At 40.7% G+C, this 24741-nt stretch overlaps 1 protein-coding gene across 5 annotated transcripts in view; it reads left to right on the plus strand.

Moving 5' to 3' along the window:
- CARMIL1 (capping protein regulator and myosin 1 linker 1) overlaps positions 1-24741 on the plus strand; it is a 156584-nt gene that overhangs the window by 71191 nt on the left and 60652 nt on the right. For all 5 annotated transcript variants that reach the window (XM_048507671.1, XM_048507672.1, XM_048507674.1 and 2 more), the window contains exons 3-12: positions 8852-8902; positions 10436-10495; positions 12117-12238; positions 13760-13857; positions 14190-14260; positions 14608-14681; positions 19998-20073; positions 21138-21226; positions 22305-22399; positions 24565-24651. In XM_048507671.1, the coding sequence (XP_048363628.1) occupies positions 8852-8902; positions 10436-10495; positions 12117-12238; positions 13760-13857; positions 14190-14260; positions 14608-14681; positions 19998-20073; positions 21138-21226; positions 22305-22399; positions 24565-24651 (823 nt within the window). The remainder of the gene's footprint in view (positions 1-8851; positions 8903-10435; positions 10496-12116; positions 12239-13759; positions 13858-14189; positions 14261-14607; positions 14682-19997; positions 20074-21137; positions 21227-22304; positions 22400-24564; positions 24652-24741) is intronic.

The following is a 24741-nucleotide window of genomic DNA, read 5'->3' on the forward strand; positions in this document are numbered from 1 at the left end:
GAATAGTCAATATAATTAACATGAACATATATTTCATTTTAGAATTTACTGGAATTCAGCCTGCAAGGTTACAGTGCTTTCTAATGCAGAGTCCTTGCTTCTAGTATTTATGGTGGTTACTGAGAAAATTTTTGAAAGTTAGTGTGGTACCTCTGTGTTCTGTGAGTGAGAGTGGATCTTGTTCATCTTGAACCTGCAGAGATACCAGTCTCTTTTCCCTCACATTTTAGGGATAAGCCCTGGCTCTAGGTGTATACCAACTGCAACAAAATACATCCTGCTTTGCAACATCTGTTGGTTTTCATGGTTTATTTATTTATTTATTTATTGTTATATTTCTAAACCGCCCTCCCCCGAAGGGCTCAGGGCGGTGTACAGGTAGATAGGTAGAGCACATTAAAATCGGTAAACCAAATTCAGATAAGCATTAAATAATGGCTCTATATTATTAAAAACCAACCCCATTAAACTCTATATTATTAAAAACCATATTATTATGGTTTTTATTATTTTTATTTTTATTTATTATTATGGCTCTATATTATTAAAAACCAACCCCAGGTTGCCGTTCTGATCCAAAATGTGTTCAGCAAAATTAGAAGCAAGTTTCACAGTCTCGCGCAGTTAGCGTATGCAACTCCTATTTAAAGCTGGGATAGCCATATTAATGCCAGTAACCAATTTTTTTTTCTGTCAAGTCACAACCCTTGCTGGGGTTTTCAAGGCGAGGGAAGCTTGGAGGTGGTTTGCCATTGCCTGCCTCCACCTCGTGACCCTGGTGTTCCTTGGAGGTCTTGAACCCATCCAAAGACTTGCCAGAGTTGACCCTGCTTAGCTTCTGAACTCTGACGAGATCAGGCTATCTAGGGCTATCCAGGTTAGGGCCAGCAACAAACAGTGATACTTATAACCAAGGATTTTCTTATTAAGTGGAGTACCAGGACAGTTGCCCTGGTGGCAAATAGAAAGGTAAACCCTTAACCTAGACCTGGCATTACTTATGCCCACCTGTTCCAAGTGCCATGGGGAAGTGGGCAGGCAGCAGTTGAAGTATTCAAAAGACAGAAATGCAAATTAGGAACAAACATTATTTCTTCCAACAGAAGAATAAAATATGTTGAGTGAAACGTGGGGTGGAGAGAGGAACAGTTAATGTGGAAATATTCGTTTCTTGCAGCATTTTAAAAGCAGACTATTAACATGGTACTGGAGGGCAGAGCTGAATTGATTTGCAAATAGACAGAGAAGCAGCTATGTTACTCCTGGCTTACACTAGAGCAGTGGTGGCGAACCTATGGCACGGGTGCCAGAAGTGGCACTCAGAGCCCTCTCTGTGGGCACGCACACACAGAGTTTGTCTTGTGGGGGGGGGGAAATAGCCCCCTCCCACACACACATCTAGGCTGGCCTGGGCTGCTGGACTTGATGTGCATGCACCTCAGCGAGCAAGGAGGACTTGGCTGGCGGGCCTGGTGCCTGTGCTCCAGGTGGCTGCTGCCCGGGGGGGGGGGGGGCAGAGGCAGCAGAGATGCTAGAGAGGTGCAGAGTGGCGCATGTGGGACTTGCTGCAGGCTACAGCAGGCTGGCCCCTGCTCAAGGGGGTTATTCAGGTTAAATTGCCGCGTTGGCACTTTGCGACAAATTAGTGGGTTTTGGGTTACAATTTGGGCACTCGGTCTCGAAAAGGTTTGCCATCACTGCACTAGAGCGTGGTCTGTATTTGATACAACCAATTACAGGGATGCGATGGGATAGGATAGGATATTTAATTTATATACCGCCCTCCCCCGGAGGGCTCAGGGTGGTGTACAACATAATAGGAACAATAACATGATAATACAAAACCATAAGGCTACATATAAAGACAGTATCAATTTCAGTGGATCCACAAATCAGCAATTCAAAAAATAGGTTTTAAAAAAAATCTATTTGCTTAAAGATTGATACTGATCCCTTCTTCTCCCACACATTCAGACACCCACCCTGAGAACAGCTTCTGAATTGTAGGGAGAGACTTTCCAGGACAGCCCGACTGCTGCAGACAGTGCCAGATGCTTATTTCCTAGTCAGTAGGGGGCAGTCCCCCCACCCCACAACAATCAATATATAGGTTTCTTGTGAGCCTGAAGAAGAGACTGTACCTATTCAACCATCATGGCCCCAAGCAAGAAAACCTAGGAAGCTGTTATTCCCGTCAGATCTACTGACCTTGATACCCCTCTGGGCATTGACTGTGTGGAGAGGAAGTGTAGGCATTCTATTCTATTTACATTTATGAATGTGTTGGCCCCTTGCTTCTCCATGGTTGTCAACTTGTGAGCACAGTGTATCCATGCAGAGGCAGTGTCCACGCATACCCTTCTTCCCTGTGACCAGGAATGTTGCTTTCTGAAGGCTATTGATCAAGGGGACAGTGCATGCTCTTGTATGCTGCCCACAAGCCCCACCCATAAAATCTGGTGATCCTGTGGAAGGAGGGGGTGAGTCCAGGGCACTTGTGCCCATTCTGCACGTTCCACCTGTTCCGTCATCATGCAAAGTGGTCATGTAGGTGAAATGGAGAAAAAGGGATGTGACTTTGATTAATGAAATTAGCCCAGTAATAAAGCAATAGGAAAATTGACATGTTTATAGAGTATTACATATACACTCTGACCTGGGTAGCCCAGGCTATTTTAATCTTGTCACATCTCAGAAGCTAAGCAGAGTTGACTCTGCAAATATTTGGATAGGAGACCTCCAAGGAATACCAAGGTTATGATATGGAGGGAGGCAGTGGCAAACCACCTCCAAACGTCCCTTGCCTTGAAAACCCTGAGTGGTCTCCATAAGTCAATTGTGATTTGACAGCAAAAGAAATCATCTTTAAAACATACATGCTGATGGAGTTGTTACCATACTGCCCTGGCATATTGGGGGAGGGGGAGGGGGAGGGGATGCTTCTCAGGTGCCCCTGCCCATTTGCCAGCCTAAAAGAATGATGTTGGCATTGCAGAGATGCCCATTCTCTGGCTATAGCCAGGTCTACTTACAAGAAGTTTCCATGAATTGTTTTTCTGTTCTCACGCTCTCAGCATATTTTCAGCTTCACAGCCAAGGAAGAATGTGTTCTCCAAGGTGCTCATTTTCAGCCACAAGAAGACTCCTGATGTCATTGCCTCCCCTGATTATCTTAACCCAGTTACTCCCTTCTGTAAACAACATCTTCTGACCACCTCACAATACACTTGATTGTTTTTCAAAACAGTCTGACACCTTTCAGAGGTTGTCCAAACATCCCCCAAAGGTTTTCCTGACACCCCCAGAGGTGGATCTTTACACTATAGGAGCAGCTTTACCCTGTAGGAGCAGCAGTGGCGTAGGAGGTTAAGAGCTCGTGTATCTAATCTGGAGGAACCGGATTTGATTCCCAGCTCTGTCGTCTGAGCTGTGGAGGCTTATCTGGGGAATTCAGATTAGCCTGAACACTCCCACACATGCCAGCTGGGTGACCTTGGGCTAGTCACAGCTTCTTGGAGCTCTCTCAGCCCCACCTACCTCACAGGGTGTTTGTTGTGAGGGGGGAAGGGAAAAGAGATTGTCAGTCCCTTTGAGTCTCCTGCAGGAGAGAAAGGGGGGATATAAATCCAAACTCTTCTTCTTCTAAGATCCTATCCGCTCCTCAAAGGGCCATTTTCCCAGTGCCTTTGACATTTTTCGTCTCTGTTGCTGTGTCCAACGTGTTGCCCCCCGCCCAGAACCAAATGCTGGTCATTTGGCTCTAAACTCTGGACCTTGCTTCACTTCATGACCAGGTCGTATTACCCATATACCCCATTCCCTTTTTCTATTCCAAAACTATTTTCAAACCTATCTGCATCTTAGGAACTTCATGTTTGCTAAATTGAATCAAATGCTTGTGAACCCCTTATCCCTACAATAAAGATTGTCAGATTTGCATTACCAGTATATCCTTCTCTGTGGATTTTCTTCTAAGAGCTGATCTTCATATATACTGGTACTAAAACTCTCTTACCCAGCCTCTCGGAACATTAATAAGCAGTCTGCTCTAAGCTGATATCCCCCACTATATTGAGAGACTGTGTCTCCACCTTGGGTAACAGAATAATTGGAATTTTTCCTACTTAAAATAGCTGTCCTAAAGCAAAACATGAAGAAATAAATATAATTCACCAAGACTACTTCTGGGACAGACCTTTACCCATTCAAAGGGGTTTCTCTTCTTGCCTTATTCTGGAAATAGCTGTGCATTCAGTTGGCTTTTTTTTATTATAGCCCAGGGCCAAAGACATATGCAGACCAGCAAAATTTCATGTTACTTAGGAATAATAAACTTCTTTATGGCTATTCATAAACATAGCAAAGTCTTCAAATAATCTATAATTGAATCGTTTGAGCTTAGAAACCATGTAGGATTATGAGGAAAATGTATCACCGTGTGGAAAAAAGAAGGGGTAATAAATCCAAATGGGGAAGAGAGCTCCATCATGTTGCTGTGGTACTTTAGTGAGATGTGCTATGTTGATCCTTATAGCTTTATAGCATTAAGAGCTTCAAAAGGGATAAGTATATCTGTAAACTTAAGTAAATGCATTACCTCTTTGTTATGGGTTTTGACTTGTATGTATTTTGTTATACTGAAGTAATAAAATATATTGATTTTAGTGAAAACCATTTTCATGGCCTCTCTCACAACAGGAACGAAGCTGTTAAAAGAATTATGCATTTAATTTGATTGTGAATTGCAAATTTAAGTATGTAATTTGTTTGTTGTTGCTTCAGTATTCAGTGCTCTACAAATTGCTTCTCTAGAAACTACTGTTGCCGTTATTCTATGGAAGGTTGTTATGTTACAGCAAGGCACTTTCAGAGTATTGAGAAATAGGAGTAAATCTGAAACAAATAAATGTGAGGTTCTGATCTAAAGTAGGCTAGCTCATAAAGTAGAAGATACGGTGTACGTTGCAAGTCCCTTCCTATTGATCTTCGTCATTATTTGATCGCACTATAAATGTGTTATTTTATTATATACTCGCAAGCAACATGTCTGTATTTTTGGTTCATATTTTAGTTTCTTTTCCCCATTTGTTTCTAAGCTATGATGTCTGAGCAGTTCTGTTGGTATATCCAGTTCAAGGTGTGCATTTGAGACATTTTGAGCAGTTGCTGTTCTTTACCAGCCATACAGGAACCCAGAGTAAGTTGCAAAGAAATGGAAGTTGCACAGCATGACTAGAAGAGAACAAAAAAAGCTAAACAGCAGTGGTAGCTAGAAATGGGGCCATTGGTAATGATGCAAAAGTATATCTTGGCCATAAAAAGTCTCCCTCACGCATAGAGAGTTTGCATATTCTGGAGCAGAGTTTTGAGAAGCTTAGACACCCAGACAGGCAGCTGATGACTTCATTGTAGTACAATAGTCTTTTTATACAGCTGATGTTACAAATTGAAGAACCAGTGTAGATGTAGCATTCCCAGTACCTTGGCCACTATTAAGCCGATCTCTGTAGTCTGGAGATGAGCTATAATTTTGGGGATCTGCAAGGCCCACCTGGAAGCTGGCATCCCTCTTCCCCACCATGGGTAAAATTCAGATAGGTGCAGAATTTCATTATGGTCATTATGGTTAATGCCAAGTGTGGCTATCTAGGTATTTGAACCAACATTTCTTTCCCTGTGCTTAATCCCAGATTTAAAACATCGTATAGTCCTAAACTAACTCCCCCTCTAGAGTTCCCATAGGGGTCTTGTGTTATATGGGAGATAATCAATCAACTGGGCAGTTTGTGGTTTTTGATAAGCCTGCCATGAATGCTATGAATCATTGGGAAGTACTTTTTTTTTTACTTGGAAGGGAAAACAGGCATTATTCACAAAATCTTAAAGGTGCTTAATTCCATTGTGCTAGAAAGCTGATCACCAGAGATCTGTTCATTTTATATGTATGGTTGCCTAGGAAAAATGCCTAATTAATGGTAAAATGCCACGTTTTCAGTAACATTAACATGGGCCTATCACAGGTGTCAAACTGGCGGCCCTCCATATGTTATGGACTACAGTTCCCATCATCCCCTGCCATCATGATGCTGGCAGGGGATGATGGGAACTGTAGTCCATCAAATCTGGAGGGCTGCGAGTTTGACACCTAGCTGTTCTTTTGATACCTAGAAGCTTATAAATGACTCAGGGAGGTTATATCTGTGGCTGTGCTTCATCTTGTTTATTTTTTAAAAAACATATTTACAAACTTATATTTTTATTTGTGTTTTAGGTTGATTTTTGTTGCCTGTTTGGGGCTGTTTAGAGGCACAAGATATTAAGATTGCTGAGGTTAATACTGGGGGAAGTGTGGCTGTTGGCGATTCTGTGGAGACTTCTAGAGATTTCTGTGCTGCTCTACTTGGCACATTTGTGCTACTGAGTTCCATCTTACTGAGTTTATTGAGCTCCACCTTTCTCTGCCAGAATTGTCAGAATGGCTCTTGTTTGACTGGGTCCCCCCCCCCCACCCCCACTTCTCTGAGATCACAGTAAGAAGTGAGAAGTTTTGTTTATGTACAAGTATGATTTTAAATGATCAAAAATCTTACAGAAAAGAAGAGATTACTAAAAAGATTTACAGTGGTTTGCCATTATATATTTTTAATTGTTTTTATATTTTATAAAATAGCAAAATTATAGATTCAACAAAAATAGCTGAATAAACCTTCACAGATAAAAATGACAAAAGACACACACATAGAGAGTCTTGACTTTTGTTGTATTCTAAATTATATAGAGCCATTTTATCTATCATTGTTCAAGTAATATAATGGTTAAGATTAGTCTTCTTTTAAAGGTCAGAATAGATGAAATATCTGCTACACATTAATTATATTAACTACAAATCAGACAGTTACCCCTCTTACTTCTCAAAAACATCTGTAAATAATACCATACTGGATCTATTTTTGAACAGTAATACTACAATGGTTTTCCATAATCCAGTAAACTCATCATGCCCATAGTTTCACAGTGACATAAAACAGACATTTCTCTTGAGCTGGCATTGAGAATGGAAGTGAGTTGAAGCTGCTAGTGCCATCTGGGAACAGTTCCAGTCTGAGTAGTTTATGCAACTTTGTGGTAATGGAATAATCCTAGAGAGATCCCATGATGAATGGAAAATATGTTGGGTAAACCACTCCGTAATCTGTTTTTCTACTATTATTCCTGCAGGAACATACTTCCCATTTAAAGTTAATTAAAATAATTTAGATCTATGAAAGAGCAAATTCCTTTAACTGATACATTAAATCCCAGTTCAGACACAATAGTGGAAGCAATCGAAATAATGGCATAAACGGCGTACTTCTATTCCTTCCCCTTTGTGTTATTTGAAGAGCTTCTAAGCTCTTGCATTTGAATTTCCTGTTAACAGTTACCCACTGTTGGTGAGAAAGGGAAACGTCAGGATAGATGAACTGACTCTGTCTCAGCTTTAGATGTACATCAATCCACACGTACATAACGTCAGTTGTAAAAGCACACATGTCACTTTGCTGATACACCCACTACCTTCATGCCAAAGTCAGCCTCAGGGGGAATGTGTGATTGTGCGTTGAAGGAAAAGTAAAGTATGGCCAGCTTTTATGTCAGTCATGAAGCACCACCCCCACCCAGTCCCCGCAGCTTGGAAAATATTAAAAGCAAGAATCAAGCCTAACATGCCAACTTCCAAACAGAGTTTTCAGTGAATCAGCTTGCAGGCGTACTTACAGGAAACAGTTTCCAAAACAAAGTTAACATCCCATATAAAGTAAGCCTGGAGGATGGGGATACATTTTCAATCCAGAGCTGTAGAATTGGGGGGGGGGGGGCAGGGTTGCCAGATATCCTGGAGAAAATGCCCTGCCCCTTTAAGAAAGGCTTAGTATTTGGAGATTGGCAGCTAGAACTTCTCATGTCATGGAGGTAAATACCTCCACCTGATAAACCTTTCCTGAGCCCTATTGGAGACCTTCTGACCAGCCCCCAGGCTTCCATTCCTGGGCAAGATACTAGAGCAGGTAGTTGCTTCTCATCTCCCGGAACTCTTGACAGAGGTTGGTTTTCTGGAACCCTTTCAAACTGACTTCAGGCCAGCATTTATAAAAGAAGTTGCTTTGGTTGTCTTAGTGGATGACCTCTTCTGGGAACTAGTGTGACCTAGTTCTTCTGTAGCTTTCAGCAGCCTTCCATACCATCGTCCATGGTATCCTACTGGCTGCTTTGATGCTGGGACTAAGCAGCACCATATTATGGTGGCTTGAGTCCTACCTGGCAGATTGGTCTCTGAGTGTGCTAGGGGATTCCTGTTCTGCCCCATGGTGTATGACCCATGGGGATCCATAGGGTTAGATCTTACCCCCATGCTATTTAGTAACACCTGGCCACAGAGAGAGGTCATTTGAGTTGCAGTGTTAGCAATATGCAGATTGTACCCAGCTCTGCCTTTCTTCTCCATCTAATTCCGAGGAAGCTGTTGATGTTCTGAATGAGTACTTAGAGTCAGTAATGAGGTATAAAAGGGTGAACAAGTTGAAACTTAATCCTGACAAATTGGAGATGGTCTGGGTTAATAAAAAGGCAGACTTGAGAACACCCCTGTCTTGAATGGGATTACACTCCCCCCATCCACATTTGCAGTTTGGGACTAATTGTACCTTAGAAATCATTTGGCTGCTGTGGTTAGGGTTGCTTTTGCCCCTCATTAGCTGGTTTGCCTGCTGTGCCTGTTCCTTGCACGGTCTGGTAAGTTGTTTGTGGTTTAGTTGTGTATTGTTTATTTTAAGATAAACAATCCTTTCATTGTTTCCTTTTTGTTTTTTAGGTGCTAACATCATGCCGAGCCTTTATGCTAACATCTCGTATTCCTACAAAAGTAAGCCAACTCTGTTTTCTTTACTGTTTCTTAGTATTTCCTAATTTGAAACCATTGTTCATGATTGTGGAAATGAATGTAGGAACAGAGGGACATAACTGAGAGTGATTAATTTTTATGAGAAATGCTTCGTATCAACTCTTCTGATGGATTTTAATAGATAAATAGATAGATAAATAATTCCACGGCATAATCCAACTCAGTAGGGTTGTTTGAGTGAATTGTTCCATCGAAAACACATTTTGAAACGGGAAGTTTACTGAAGTCCATTGAGTTTCATATTGAGTCAGGGTATACTAAAGCTTGTCCAGAAGCTTGAAACCTATACTGCTGATTTCATCGGTGTACATCTTCACCTGCTGTTTTCCTTTCCCCAAGCAGATGAGTACTTCTCCATCTTGCTTCCTCAGATGCCGTGTTAATAGTAAAGACTGGCTGATCTGCAACTTGCTAACCTATAGCCTATGTTTAGGCCTGACATCAAAGGAGTCTGTTTCAATTCATGGATCCCTTCGGAGAATTTACTAGGATGTACATATCCCATTCCCAGTATTGTGATGCATCTTACCTAGCCAGTTCTCCCAAACTGCTGCCATGGTCCCAAGTTTTTCCAGAATTCCTTTTCAATCCTGTTTTTTAAAAAGCCAGGAATGTTAGGTAGTTTAGTGTACTTTGTTTATTCTTTTTGGAACAGTGTCTGTTGCATCTCTGGAGGCCACAGTTGCACCTCATGACTTGTCTAACAGCATGTTCCATAGAATATTTTGATTCTTCTGACAGCAGGAGATAATTACCTTGGCAGAGGAAAGAGTCAGTGTTGCGTACAAATGATGAATTTGTATCTGGAGATAATAGCACACAGCTAGTGGCTAACATGGTGTAGATGTCTAATTTTCTGCAAACTTATTCAGAAACACTAATAAAAGAAAACTGAAGGGGATGAGGAGCCTTGAATTTTCATCTTATTTAATAGAATGTATGTCATATGTAGAATCTTTAGTCCCATTGTATTACCCAGAACTGGAATCACAGTGAATGTGCCACACTGGCAAATGTAACATTTTCCTTGGGGAATGATTACTTCTGGAAAAGGAGGCTGCAGACTATCTGAACAGAAGATGTCTGTGTTCAGTTTAAATAGCAGACTGCGTTATTAAATTAACTTGGAAGTTCTCATGCTTCTGCCTTCCTTCTTCTCTCTCTTCCCTTAAGGCTAATTAACAGAAGAATCTGGAATTCACATGAAATCATAATTTGTTGTTTTCTATGAATAGAATGAAATTACAGATTTATGGTTTGGATCCTTGTTTACAAACTAGAATGAAGTAATGTTCAGAACTCTGGTTTGTAACAAGAGAACAAGTAGCAAATCGTAGTTTGTTAGAAACACAAAAGTCTTCTACTTTTGAGTAGTAAGGAAAGAGAAACATTCAGTTCAAGCCGGAGGACTTCCAATGATCAGTTGGGTGTACAATTCTTTTATTAGTATTGTCATGCAAGTTAAACTTCTTTTCTGTTCTGTTTGGATGACAGCTAGAACTAACTTTCAGCTACTTGGAAATCCAAGGAATCACCAGCAATAAACCAGGCCAGGTGAATATTTTAGTTATTAAAGGATTTAATGTTGCATTGATTAGGGTGATGCTTTTTTTTCAGTTTAACCTTCATTTAAATAATTAAAGGGAAAAGATACTGAAGAAATACATAAATAACAATGTTTGTGTTCATAAGATGCAGTCAGGGCTAATTCCAATTCAACATTGTTCTTCCTTGCACAAATTAGATATTCTTAATATAGTGTGTTAATGCCAAATCCCCTCCTCCCCAAATTCACATGGAGGAGACAAAAATATAGTCAGCTGTTTGCAGATTGGTTGTGGTGGGTTTTCTGGGCTGTGTGGCCATGGTCTGGTGGATCTTGTTCCTAATGTTTCGCCTGCATCTGTGGCTGGCATCTTCAGAGGTGTATCACTTCCCTCTGTGATACACCTCTGAAGATGCCAGCCACAGATGCAGGTGAAACATTAGGAACAAGATCCACCAGACCACGGCTGCACAGCCTGGAAAACCCACCACAACCAGTTGAATCCAGCCATGAAAGCCTTCGACAATACATTGTTTGCCGATTGTTTTTCTTCCACAGTTTTCCAATTTTCTTTGGCATTCTAATATATATTTTTTCTTACATATTCTTCCATGGAGAACATAATATGTTAGTTGAGTCATGATGTTAATCAGTAGAAAACGAAAGCCATGAGAAGAATCTCTTTGGAAGCTGAAGTTTTCTATTTCAGTTGACCTTGATTTGGTCCAGCAACAAATCAACACATTCTGATTCGAAGCTGATCTACTACATGATTAATGCATTCTGGCCTCTTCGTTTACATCAGCTGAGGCTTAATGGCTAAGGGAAAACTTGGGAGTTGATTTTTTAATCAAAGGTATATGCCATTGTTTCAAGTCTTGCATATCTCATTAACCAATGAAGTGTCCCAAGAGGAAAAGTTGTTAATTAGCCATGGGGTCATAAAGTCGAGTTGTGTAGTTTGAATTCTGTGCTGTATGGCTGCTCGTCTTTTTTATATACCATGTACACTCAGATGATCAACAATGCACATGGACCTCTAACTAGTATTAGCAATGCTAATCAAAATATGCCTACTTTTTGTAGAAGTGGGAATAGCTAAAAGAAGAATTATTTGTACCTTTCTCCAGTTGAAGGAAGAAGCTGACTGAGATGCACTTCAGTTTAATGTTGTCCCCTCCCCTTCCTCAGCAGTTTTCTGAAAATGAACAGATACTGTGGTTTGGTAGGAGAGTGTGTACAGAAATAATTGTGTGTAATTCCATCCCTGACTTGAGTAAATATCAGGTCTGGTGATCTCTGATCATCTTTGTCTCCTGAAGAAATGGAGGATGTGCAAAGATGTTCAGATTAGAAAGGAGGAGGCTTCTATTGCTCCTCCGGCAGTCTGTTACTTGGGAGAAGATGTTTGGGCCCCTGTTAACCCAGATGACTGGCTGATAATAACAAACTCTACGTTGACAAGATGTAATTTCATGCAGTATTAGGAAGCAGGTTCTTATTTGGAATAGTCTTTTGTTCAGCATTGCTAGATGTTCCTTGTGCTACTGTTTACTGAGACTATTTAGAAATAAAAAAATATTTAAAGAAAACTAGGATTCTTAATTATTGTCTATCGTTTATATACAGCTGATTGTAGAAACAGAAAAATGCAACATTTCTATGAAGTTGGCGTCCTCTGAAGATATCCATGAAGTACTGGCACACATTGGAACGTGCCTTAGGAGGATATTCCCTGGTCTTTCTCCACTGTAGGTGCTCATTACTGAGAAAACTGTAGCGTATGTTGAATATTAACTTACCAAGACTGCGTGTGTTCATTGTGCTGTTCCAGTACCTCTGCCTTATTTGCAGAAAGAATATAGAAGAGCATTTGGTTATCAAGTTTACCAAGACAATGGGGGCAGAAGGGTAGATTCCATTATTTGCTGTTGTGGGGCTTGATGGCTCTGTGGGGCTTGATGGCTCTTGTTTTGGTTCACAGCAATTATGTCCTCCTCATACACTTTAGTATAGAGTCCAGAACCCAGTCAGAATTCAGATTCATTTTCAGACAACCAGCAAATTAATCTGCTAATTCTGATTATTTTGGAATGAGATCTGAGTATACCCATGTGTTTCCACATATAAAAAAGTGTGTACACACACACCCATGCATACTGTCAAGTCACAGCTAACTTATGGCGACCCCCTGGTAGTGTTTTCAAGGTAAGAGACATTCAGAAGTGGTTTTCCATTGCCTGCCTCCACATCACAAAACCCTGGTATTCCTTGGAGGTGTCCCATCCAAATCTATCCAGGCCAACTCTGCTTAGCTCTGAAATGTGATGAGATCAAGGTAGCCTGGAGTTATCCAGGTGAGATATATTTATACTCTTGTCTGCTGGTTCTGATATCACAAATACGCCGCAGGCCCATGCATTCCATTTCCCCTTCACTTTGCCCTTAGTGTCTGATGATTTCTTCCTCTTGGTTCATACTATTGTGTACATCAGGAAAAACATAGTTGCTGATAAACCATAATCAACCTCAGAATTAGAAAGGAGGAACTGCCTTATATTGCGTCAGTGCATTGATTAATCTGGTTTATTGATTGGGTTCTTCTGATACCAGGTAAAAAGAGATTTCTTTTTTACTTTAAAAGGCAGAGATTGAACCTGTAAACCCTGATGTGCAAAATCTTTGATATATGTTTAGACTGATTTAATCATGTATGATGAAATCAGTGTAAGACAAGTGGAAGCAAATTAAGGAAATTCTTACAGTGGTGAGCCCAAAGCTATAAATCATATAGCAAAAATCAGCAATAAATTATGAATATAGTAAACATTTCCTGTGACTCTAATTTTCAGTTGTTGCCGTTGTAGAGGTGACTACATCAGGAATCATCTAGTTCGTACAGTTAACTTGTTCAAAATGCTGGCATTCCTGGGGATGCATGGGAATACATGGGGCAAAAACCTGAATAGTCGAGCTAACCCTTAGACTTAATAGAAAGATGTTAAACAGTCATTTTATCTCAAGAAATCGTGGTTTTAAGTTTTTTTGTTGTCATAAGATCCATTATAAAAAATCCAGGGATTAGTTAACCGGAAGAGGAAATACTGAAAGCGGAACTTCTGCTTTATGTCAATTTATGTTCAGATTTTTGCCGTGTCCCATGTCCCCAGTTGGAAGTCCATGGTGTTTTCTTGAAGTACATAGTTATAAAACACTCAATTGTACATCTGGGTTTCTTTTAAATACCGTGTGTATTTACTTTTTGCATACAGGAGAATAATGAAAAAAATTATTATGGATCCCCCAGAAAGATTGGCTAACCTGCAGACACTTTGGGACAGTCAAAGTGTGGCAGAACTAGGACCATGTGGTAAGTATGTGCCTTTTCGAATTGAACCATATAATTCTAGAGTTGGCTGTACTAAGAAGTCAGCTTCTATTTCTGACTTTTTGGTTTGGCTTTTGGTAAAGATATAATTAGCTAAAAGGTGTAGTTTGGGATGGGGAGGTACTATTTTTAAGCTTTTTTGTATTTTGCTGTGTATTATAGGCAACATGGTCAAGGCTTAGTTTCTTTCATTTTGTGTCAGCAAAGTAGCAAGAGGAAGGAAAACGGACTGTGCCTCTTGAGATATGAGCATCAGCTTCAGATTCTTATTCCTGATAGAGAAAAATGGTTTGTGTTGCTTTACTTTTCTTTAGGAGGTTTTTCTCAAATGTACGCGTGTGTCTGTGACTGGCTGGGGTTTCCATATAGGGAGGAAGTGCAGTGGGTAAGTACCAAACTCTTATTAGGGGAGTTCGTTTTCAGTTAGTTGTATTTATTTGTTTCAAAAAATGTATACCTTAAAAATATATATATTAAAACCACATCTTACAAAACTATTAAAACCAACTAAAGCATATCATTAAAACAATTAAAACTGAGATAAAAATAAACATACTAAATCATAAATACAGCAATTAAAACACTGGTCAGGAGGGAGGAATGTACAAAGATAGAGGAACAAAAAAAAACATGATCAGACCCATTGTATTCCACCCACACACACTTCACCCTTCCAGTAATTTGCAACACCAAAATAATTATGTTCTGTTTTTCTTTTTCTTTTCCAAATAGGATGTTGATACAATTTATCTGACTCAAGATACCAGGGAATTGAATTTGCAAGACTTCAGCCATCTGGATCACAGGTGATAGCCTATCGGAAGCTTATTCTATAAACTGGTTTTGCTGCATAAGGTGTTATACATGTGTAACTAACTGACCAGGTGTTATGTAGCCACCGTGTGTTATTTCTTCAAGACCAAATATCCTGGTACCAGTAACATTATTACAAAAATATAAAAATGAACAATGCTACCCATTCAGTGTGTCAATGGATCGAAAATACCATCAAATCACAAGCGACCTATGGCAAGGAGTGTTCAGAAGTGGATTTCCTAGGCATCCTCCCATCCAGGTACTAACCAGGGCTAACCTGGCTTAGCAATTGGTATCTGAAGAGATCATGCTAACCTGGGCTATCCAGGTCAGGGCAGTCAGTATGTTAGGGTGGCAGAAATTACAACAGATAGGTGAACACCATTCACTTTCATTGGCAGTGAGCAATTTGGTTGAGTAGGAATATTTATTCATTTCTAGACTAATGAGAAAGTGGACCCAAAAAAACTGATGATGGGAATGAAGCTTTTGAAATGAAAGCAAATATTTTAAAATGGCACAAGTCTAAAATGTACGATTCCAAGGAATCTTCTGGTGATCCTGTTACGTGTTCCGGAGATGTTTCATAATGTGTTCTGATTTAACAGCTTGCATTGTATGACTTCATTTGTATGCTAGGATCAGGCAGTCAGGATAATTAATTGGGCATTGCACTCAATTTAGCATCTGTAGTTAAACTTGTGACTTTTCTGCAAGTGGTAGATATGCAAATGGAAGAGTCCTATAGAAATGTAATGAAATTTCATGTTGAGATATGTTGATTAGAAAAACTTGGAAATTCTTGGGACTCTCGTTTGAGCTGCTGGCGGAAAATAGTTTCATGTTCAGACGCCGTTGGAATATGAAACTATATCCATTTAAAAAGACTTCCGCCACTGTGGGGCAAAACTGCTACTGTTTCTCAATACTGGGGGGAAGTTTTAGATGCAAATTTGTTGATAAAATTGCTGCATGGTAGTGAAAAGATGTCTGTAATATTCAGTACGTTCCTTCAGAAAGCAGACTGCTGTAAGTGTTCTAAGGATATTTGTCTTCATGTCCTCTAAGATAACAGAGGCTATGTGAGATGTACTTTCTCCAACTTTTATAATAATGTTGCATGAAGGGTTCTCAGGTGCCCACTGACGGTGTGCAGTCTCCCTCTGAATCCTCCTACTGCCCGCCGACACTCAGTTGTTTGGTGGGTGGAAGTAGGCCAGCTAAAAGGGAAGGAGCAGTTTGCATGCATTTGCAATGATGTCACTTCCAGTGTGATATGGAAGCGCCGGCATTGCTCAAGGAGGACACTGTATCGCTCTCCAAAATTCTGTGGAAACTGTAGAGCTTTGGAGGCAAGTGCTAGAGTGTCCCCTCCCCATATGACATTGGTGCTTCTGCATCATGCTGGAAGTGACATCATTGTGCAGGTGTGCTGACCAGTGTCCCCTGTACCCATCCCCCAAGATCTTCCACTGGTTGTCAAGAGGGACCTGGCAACAGTAGTTGTATATCTGCCTGCCCAGAACTTCAGTGACAAGGAAAATATTACTTTGTGGAAATGGTGTCACTTATTAACTGTGCAGAAATGTGGCCTGGAAATCTTTGCCATGAACAAAGTACATGTGGGCTTCAATGTAGCATCAGTGACGGTTGAGAAGTCATTATGGAGTGAGTATGTCTGTGTTGCCATGCAACAGAAAGTGAATTCATTTTTTTCTGTGCTGAGATTTCTGCAAGAGAAGAGAAGACACAACATTCTTAGTATATCAAGTGTCCAGCTTAATCCCATCAAGCAGAAAGGATTTGTGTGCTGCTTCTTTCAAGAAGGAAATCTGTATTGTGCCGTTCAGCATTGATGACAGACTTGATGTATCAATGTGTGAATAGGAAGAGCAAAAGCAATCTTCAGTGCTAATCTCCTGGGTGGGTTCTGACATCCTTGTGTGGCAACACTTTCCTTCTACTTATTGTTACCGTCCTGGTGTGTGCTTGTGCTTTAGTATCTCATCATCCCAGAATATCCAGAGGTGAGAATGGAGTGGTTCACCTTATGTATACTTTTGTGTTTTCTTTTGGGACAACCGATGTAGACTTGTTACCCCTCCCCGCAAAGCATTTTCTGTTGGGACAAAATGCCTGACCTTGGGTTAAGAAATGCTAAAGCCAGAAGGGCACAGATGAGAAAGCTGACAATTAACACAGCAGATTGTTGCCTCCAAAAATACGTTGATAATAATCTTAGCATTAGCTGGACATATTGAAGTCAAAAATAGCATTCAGATGCCCCTTTTGCAGTGTGCTTTAAATACATCACGTGACTTGTGTTTCCAAGGTCTCTCTAACCTGACTGTTCAAAATTGTTCAAAGAGAGCAGAATTCTAAAAAAGGATGGTTTGCCATTGGTGATACGAATTTGTTTCAAGTTGTACTCTGAGACAATGAGACAATTACATGATTGGTAATAGCTTTTTTTCAAAGCCAAGAAACAATGAAATGATAAAGCAGGGGTGTTAAACATGCAGCCCGGGGGTGGGAGGATCCAGTCCCTTGAGGGAACTTACCAAGCGTGTGAGCCAGCTGAGGCAGCCCCCCTTTACTCCAGACCTGGTGACCTGATGCATGGGGCAGGGGGTGCCAGAGTTGGCTCCCAGGCCTGATAAGTCCTCTCAAAGCAGTTACCCCACCCCATTGCAAGCTTGCTAGTCCAGCCCCCCCCCCTGATCTTCTGGGGCCAGCCGAAGCAGTTCCCCCCCCCCAAGCTTCGCCCGCCCAAATCACAGATGTGTCATATCTGGCCCTCGTAACACTGAGTTTGACACCCTGCAATAAAGAGCAAGGCATATTGCATTAGAGACTGTCTATCCACTTTACTCCAGGTCACTAGCTGCAGTTTTATATAGGAAAATCTTTTACTATTTATGGAAGATGCATTGACATCAGTAAGCCTCTGAGGTAGAATATGTTCACAACTGTAGAGTTGCCCCCATGAAACCTAGTTCTTTAAACTAAAATGCAGGTGCTGTTGAAAGGAGGCTTCTTGCCAATTTTAGGAATGTGTTTGGGATATGTGCAACCCTTACCTTGAATTAATACGTGACTTGATATCCTGTGGCCAAGTGCCATATCGTCATGCATTGTGCTGCGAACTGCCATAATCTATAGTAGCTGTGGTCCTACACTTGATCCAGAAGACAGTTCTCAAAACCTTGCAGACACACATGACATTTTAACTTTGCTGCTGTGTATGGTTTTTACGCATGCATAGAGATATCTATGCCTTTTATTGGGCTGCTTACTCAGGAATGACCTTGCTGGCTGAGATCTGAAGAACTGCACAGTGAGATCCAGGGACGTACAAAAAAACCCTTGAACTTGTATTTTTCAAGCAAACTTATGCACACCCAAACACACGCTTCATGCTGGGCAGCAACTGTTAAGACTAAGCGGACCTTCCAAACTATATTTTGAAATGGCATAGGAGGTTTACTGTTCAAAAGGTGGGCGGATAACAGTCCTCTGTGCATATTCCATTGGTAACTCTTGAAGTAGCCCTTTGAATTCAGATCATGTTGTTAGATTTTTTTTCTCTGTCATATTTGTATACGCTTATTTTTATGCTAAGTCATTTTCTTTCTTGCCGACTCTTGAAGATTGAATATCTAGAAGAAGAAAGTTGCCAAATTATGATGATGAAGTGCTCTTTGTACTAAAATGGTTTAGGTTTTAAAGTAAAATTGTGCTTTTTATGATCCTCTGTGAGCATTTTGAAATATATAATAGAGCATCTACTATCATATTCATTGTGTAGGGCAGTTATCTGTCTTCTCTGCATTCGAGCTGTCTGCCACACTAAAGGCTATGGCAACTCTTAATGTGATTTTGCTGTAGTTAGCATGCAGACATTCACCAGTGTTTCTATTAGTATCTGTTTAATGGATAGAATTATGCAGGAGGCAGGGGGACGTTTTGAATTCAAAGGCTAGGATTAAAGAAGAGAAAACCATTCTAGGATTTATAGACAAAATCCCCTTTACAATTAGAAGAGAGACTTTTTGTGGAAAGCGATATTACCTTTTGCAATCCTTCAGCTTCCTTGGTCACTCTAGAGGACTAGATACATTGCCTGGATTTATTCAGTCATAAGATTATGCTAAACTATCAGGCTGTCTAAGCTTTTAAATATTCAGCTCAATTAAGAATATCAATGATTATGTGGATCAAATACGAAACAAGCTGATAAAAAGATAAATTGTACTTTCATGAGCTAAAACCAATTCCGAGTCTGGTTCTCACTTCACAACATCTGCAATGGGATGGATCCAGGGAAAAGATTAATGGAAGGCACTGGCAAAGAGGAATCTTTTCCTACCTTCTTCATCTGAAAATCTTGGGGCGGAGCGGGGTGGGGAATGCAGGAGACCTTCATGGGGTACAGCGGGGTACTGTGACAATAGGGAAATCCAGTAGAAGTGCTTCCTTCACCCTTTTCATTAGTGGTTTGAGGCAGAAGAATCATTTCTTCAAATGATTCCTTCAAATGATTTTCCTGAGTTCCTCTCATTAATGCAGCACCAAGTGCTATTTTTCAAGGCCTTCCCAACTGTTCAAAAGGATTTTCAGAGCAAAGAGCAGCCTGCTTGGGAAAGAGAAGGCAGAGAAAGATCTATTCTAACTCTTCTGTGAATTCTCCCAATAGGACCACTCTGAGGGCCAAACTACATGATATGCTGGACACGTGTCCGATCACTGGTTCACAACCAGACTAACAGCCAGAAGGACATCAGGGGAAATCCCCTTAAAACTGCCTATGCTGTCAGTCCTGCAAGGGGGAAGAAGAAACTTCGTGCCCTCTTTGCTTTCTCCAGCAGAAAGTATGACAGTCAGGGACTTCATGCCCTTTTTTGGAGCCAGAGAAAAGGAAGGGAAAGCCCCCACCAAATCCCTTTCAGCTGGCTAAATGGGATGGAAGGGACCTGGAAGCTCTTTCTGTTTCCTCTCAACTGTGAATGAACACTTTTTAAGGTAGTTTCCCACAAAGTGGGCCTAACTGTGTGTCTGGTTGTATGCCAGTTACCCAACAACTTTGGATGTAGTTAGGCCCTGAAAAATCAGACAAAACAAAATTATTTGAATTTTCTTTACCACCTGACCATTTGCTGGAGAAATACAAATGACAAAGCACTGTCAAAATGTAGCTGTTAAGCATCTCATGTACTTCAAAATGGTAAAGCGTGTCCCTAAGATTGGTGGATCATCTCATCATTTATGTGAATTGTTTTCTAAAACTTGATGCTTTTTTTTTGTAGGGATTTAATACCTATTGTTGCTGCTCTAGAATACAATCAGTGGTTTACAAAGCTTTCCTCCAAGGATCTAAAATTAGTAAGTATAAAGGGTAAAGGGCAGATATTGATATCATGGCTTTTGTAAGTTGATATTTATTGAATTTGTGGTGATTTTGGAGTACAGTAGCTATTAAAAAAGAGATGTACAACCATAAGTTCCTTGGAATAACTCTGCTTCAATATTGCATTTTGCATGTTTCGGTGTAGTCAAATGTGCTGCTGTTGAATTATCATCTTATAGTGGACTGCTTCAAGTAGTTTCAGATTATGGAAATCATCTTGTCTGAGAAAGAAATGAATGCAGTAAAAAGGCTGCAGGAAACATGCAACCCTGTATTAAAAGTAATTAATGTTTCTGTGCTCTGGTGTTAGCCTGCAAGAGATTTTGAAATGCACTGTTGTTTAGATGAAGCAAACATGACAAGTTGGGGAGGGGTGTGTGTGTGTGTGTGTGATTAGAGTCACTTTCAATTGATTCTACCCATTAAGTAAAATTATAACTGGAACTTTTATGCATGACATAGAAGAGAAGAAGAAGAAGAAGAGTTTGGATTTATATCCCCCCTTTCTCTCCTGCAGGAGACTCAAAGGGGCTGACAATCTCCTTGCCCTTCCCCCCTCACAACAAACACCCTGTGAGGTAGGTGGGGCTGAGAGAGCTCCGAGAAGCTGTGACTAGGCCAAGGTCACCCAGCTGGCGTGTGTGGGAGTGCACAGGCTAATCTGGATTCCCCAGATAAGCCTCCACAGCTCAGGCAGCAGAGCTGGGAATCCAACCCGGTTCCTCCAGATTAGATACACGAGCTCTTAACCTCTTACGCCACTGCTGCCAACCCAAACAACCTTCTGTGTAATGCGTGCTTCAAACTGGGACTGTGATATTTATAAGTAGATTCTTGTTTGCCTCAATCACACTGGAAGTGTGTTAACCAATACATGCCTTCAGAGTTCTGTTACAGACTTCAGATACTTAGGAAAAAAGTAGTCCTACCTTGCAATAGCAGTTTTTGGCAGTCACCCATGTGATTTTGTTTTGATTTTTATTGATACCTAATCTGGTTTTTATTGATACCTAACATTGCAACATTGCTGCCGTGACAGTCCGCTGATGTTTGTGAGCAGATCTTGAGAGTGGTGAGCAGATCCAATAGACTGGAAGAATTAGTACTGGAGAATGCAGGTCTTAGAACGTAAGTGGATTTTCATACATCAGTTACAAGCATTTAGCCAGGTACAATAATGTCAGAGTGATGTTAAATTTTTAAAGTACAACTTCAAAGTTATGCCTCTTGTGTATTTCATTTCTTTGCCAAATAATGTGCGATATATCTGCAGTCGACGTTGGTAATGATTCAAAGGAAACCCAATCAGGAAATCATTCAGATCTCATTTATTGCCTAGTGAGAATCGGTTTGACTAGAAGTATCCTTACAAATGCTTTTCAGTTTAGTGTGTGTGTGTGTGTGTGTGTGTGTGTCACAAAAGAGGTTTGCATACAAAAACAAAATACTATGCCTGCTTTTAGTAATTTTTGGTGCATTACAATGATCTACAATGCTACACTGTAGTGTTGTATTCTCAGATATGGTCCTGGGATCTTTTCTGCAGTGTATTCTTTTATCTTCGTATGGCTGGGGAGAAGCACATAGGGAAAACAGCATTCATGTACTATTTTTATTATGTTTTAATCACGCATTTATATGTAAAGCTGCCTGGAGCCCTTCAGGAGATTGGCAGGATATTAATGTAAAGTAGAAGAGGAAGAAGAGGAGGAGGAGTTTGGATTTATACCTTCCTTTCTCTCCTGTAAGGAGACTCAAGGGGGCTTACAATCTCCTTTCCCTCCTTCCCCCTACAACAAACACCATGTGATGTGGGTGGGGCTGAGAGAGCTCCGAAGAGCTGTGACTAGGCCAAGGTCACCCAGCTGACATGTGTTGGAGTGCACAGGCTGATCTGGTTCCCCAGATAAGTCTCCACAGCTGAAGTGGCAGAGCGGGGAATCAAACCCGGTTCTCCAGATTAGAATGCACCTGCTCTTAACCAATATGCCACCGCTGCTCCTCAATAAATAAATAAATAAATAAATAATGTTACAGATGGGCACAGCCAGCCTTAACGTTAGAGGAAAATTGTACCTAGATTCAATGCAGCGCTTCCCTGTTTTCATTTTCAAATTCCATAGTAGTCATTTCAAGCTATTGCCTATGACATCATGCAAAAGATGATATAATCCTTTTTATTGTTTTGGATTTTTTTTTCTTGTAGAGATTTTGCACAGAAACTGGCCAGTGCCCTATCCCATAATCCCAACTCAGGACTTCATACAATTAACCTTGCCGGCAACCCCTTGGAGGACAGAGGTACTGTAACACTTGTATTTTTCTCCCTCCTGACACAAGCCTAATAAGAGGATTAGCACTATTTCATTCAGGGTTTTTTTCCTTGAATAATACAGCAGTCTGGCTGGTATAATTGCTTTGTAAATATCCTTTGTTCACAAATGACTGAAAACTGTTTGTTTAGTTCATGTCCCTCAGCTTAAGCTGCCAACCAAGCACCATTTAATCGTTATAGTGTCTACAAATTTCACTAAGTCTCACTTGGTTTCACAAAGATTGCTGACTTTTCAGTTAAGGCAGCAGAGGATGAGTAGTTTTGGATGGAGAGGGGAAAATGGCCCTGTGTTAATGAAGGTACCTTGATCATGAAGATAATAGTTGCACTCGAGACAACAATGATTATCTTGTTCCATTTCATGAGGCTTCCCATAAATGTATATATTGAAGAGAATTGGGCATCTAATGTAAGTTTAGAAGCAGTATTTAGAGAAAAGAGGTCCTTGTACGCATCCAGATTGTAAGTATCTAGAGCTGGCAGTCAGCCCAGTTAATAATGAATGATAAGGCTATCACTGTATAACAGCGCACTGAATCATTTTTAAACCCATGAGATTTGGTTTCGTTTCTGAGTCATGCTCGGTTGAATGTTTCAGTGGGCTGTGATGTTTGTCCATCACCTTTCCTCTACTTCCTTACATGGAATGTTTTAAAATCTCCTGTATGTACATCAGCAGAAGGATTCTCTTATAACGTTGCCTAACATTCTGAACAAAGAGATCATATTAATGCGTGCTGTGTTTCATCAAAGTACCAAAAATAAATAGCTTGAGGGATGGACAGAAAGAGGCATGGCTACATGTAACTTTGTGAGAGTGATGATCGGAAGACTTGTGATCCCAATCTTAAACATATTTTCTTAAGAGCTAATTCCTTTGAAGGAGCCGCATGGCATAGTGGTTAAGTGCTTTCACTGCCACTCACACGGTCAGGAGTTCGAACCCCCTGTGGGTCAGATATCCTGGCAGCTGGCTCATGGTCAACTCAGCTATCCATGCGTTCCTTGGTCGGTAAATGAGTACCTAGCACAGAGCTAGGGGGTAAAGAATAGCTGGGGAAAGCAATGGCAAACTACCCCCAAAAAACGGCTTGCCTATGAAATCACTGCTTGCAGTGGTACTCCAGGGTCGGACACGACTGAAGGGGAAACTTTACTTTAATTCCTTTGAAAGAGCTTTTCTCCCAGCACATATGCTAAAAATTATTCCTAAGGGTATATATAAATCTGTAGTCCTTAATGTGGAATTTGTGGATGCCCTGGGGCCTACTGGCACCTTTCTTGACATGGCCAAGTGTTTTTAAAAAGTGGGTGGGACTTTTGACCCACAAGGTTTCTGATTGGCCATTGGAGACCTGATTGGATGTGCAGTTGTTTTTAAGTCACTTCAATAGCAGCTGTTGTCACTGCAGCATCTTCACTGAGTGGCTGAAGATAAGCTACGTGTATGCAAGTAAATAATAGTAAACAACGTTCAATTAAGATGTACCCTGTTGTACAAAGTTTCTGCCTGAAATGTTGAAGAGTGAAGAAATCCTGTTTCTTTTAAAAAGTGACCTCTTGAGATGTTCCATTGCCATTTGAAATATCCTATTCTCAGCTGCTCTAGTACTGGCTGAACTACCTGCTTGTCCCCAAGCAGCTTACCCGTATTGCTATTTTTTTTCTCTAGACATTGTAAAAGCAGCTCCAAGTGGTTATTCAGTGAAAAAATGGCAAGATTGGAAAGAATCAAGTAGTTCCACATTAAGGATCCACTTAGATCGTTTTGAGCCTGTAGGCACTACAAAATGGTTGCCACAGGAGGTGGAGCCTGCCATAAAATGGCTGCCACAATTTCCCTTCAGCCTCACCATACTGATCCTTGTGCTGTGGTGGCAGCTGCTGTTGAAGCAAAACTTTAAAAAAATCTTCTTGGCCAATCACAGGAAGGGCCCAAGGTAATCCAGCAGGCTTCATGTGTAGGAGTGGGGGATCGAAGCCAGTTTTCCAGATTAAAGTCCGACACACTTAAGTGCCACCGCAATGCCGTTTCTCTGTACATCTGCAGATGGTTAATGAATCCATACTGTATAATCACTTAAACATTTAGTGTCTTACATCCAGTATGATGTTCTTTATTTCTTTACAGGTGTGTCCTCACTAAGTGTTCAATTTGCCAAACTGCCAAAGGGGCTGACGCATTTAAATGTATCTAAGACCTCATTATCACCGAAAGGTATGTTTTGACGGTATTGCCTTAAATGTTTTTATTACTTTTTTAGCATGAAGGGGCACTGTTTCTTGTAGCACTCCACTTCTTTGCAAA

Source organism: Sphaerodactylus townsendi, linkage group LG09, assembly GCF_021028975.2.
Source record: "Sphaerodactylus townsendi isolate TG3544 linkage group LG09, MPM_Stown_v2.3, whole genome shotgun sequence".
Taxonomy (NCBI): Eukaryota; Metazoa; Chordata; class Lepidosauria; order Squamata; family Sphaerodactylidae; genus Sphaerodactylus; species Sphaerodactylus townsendi.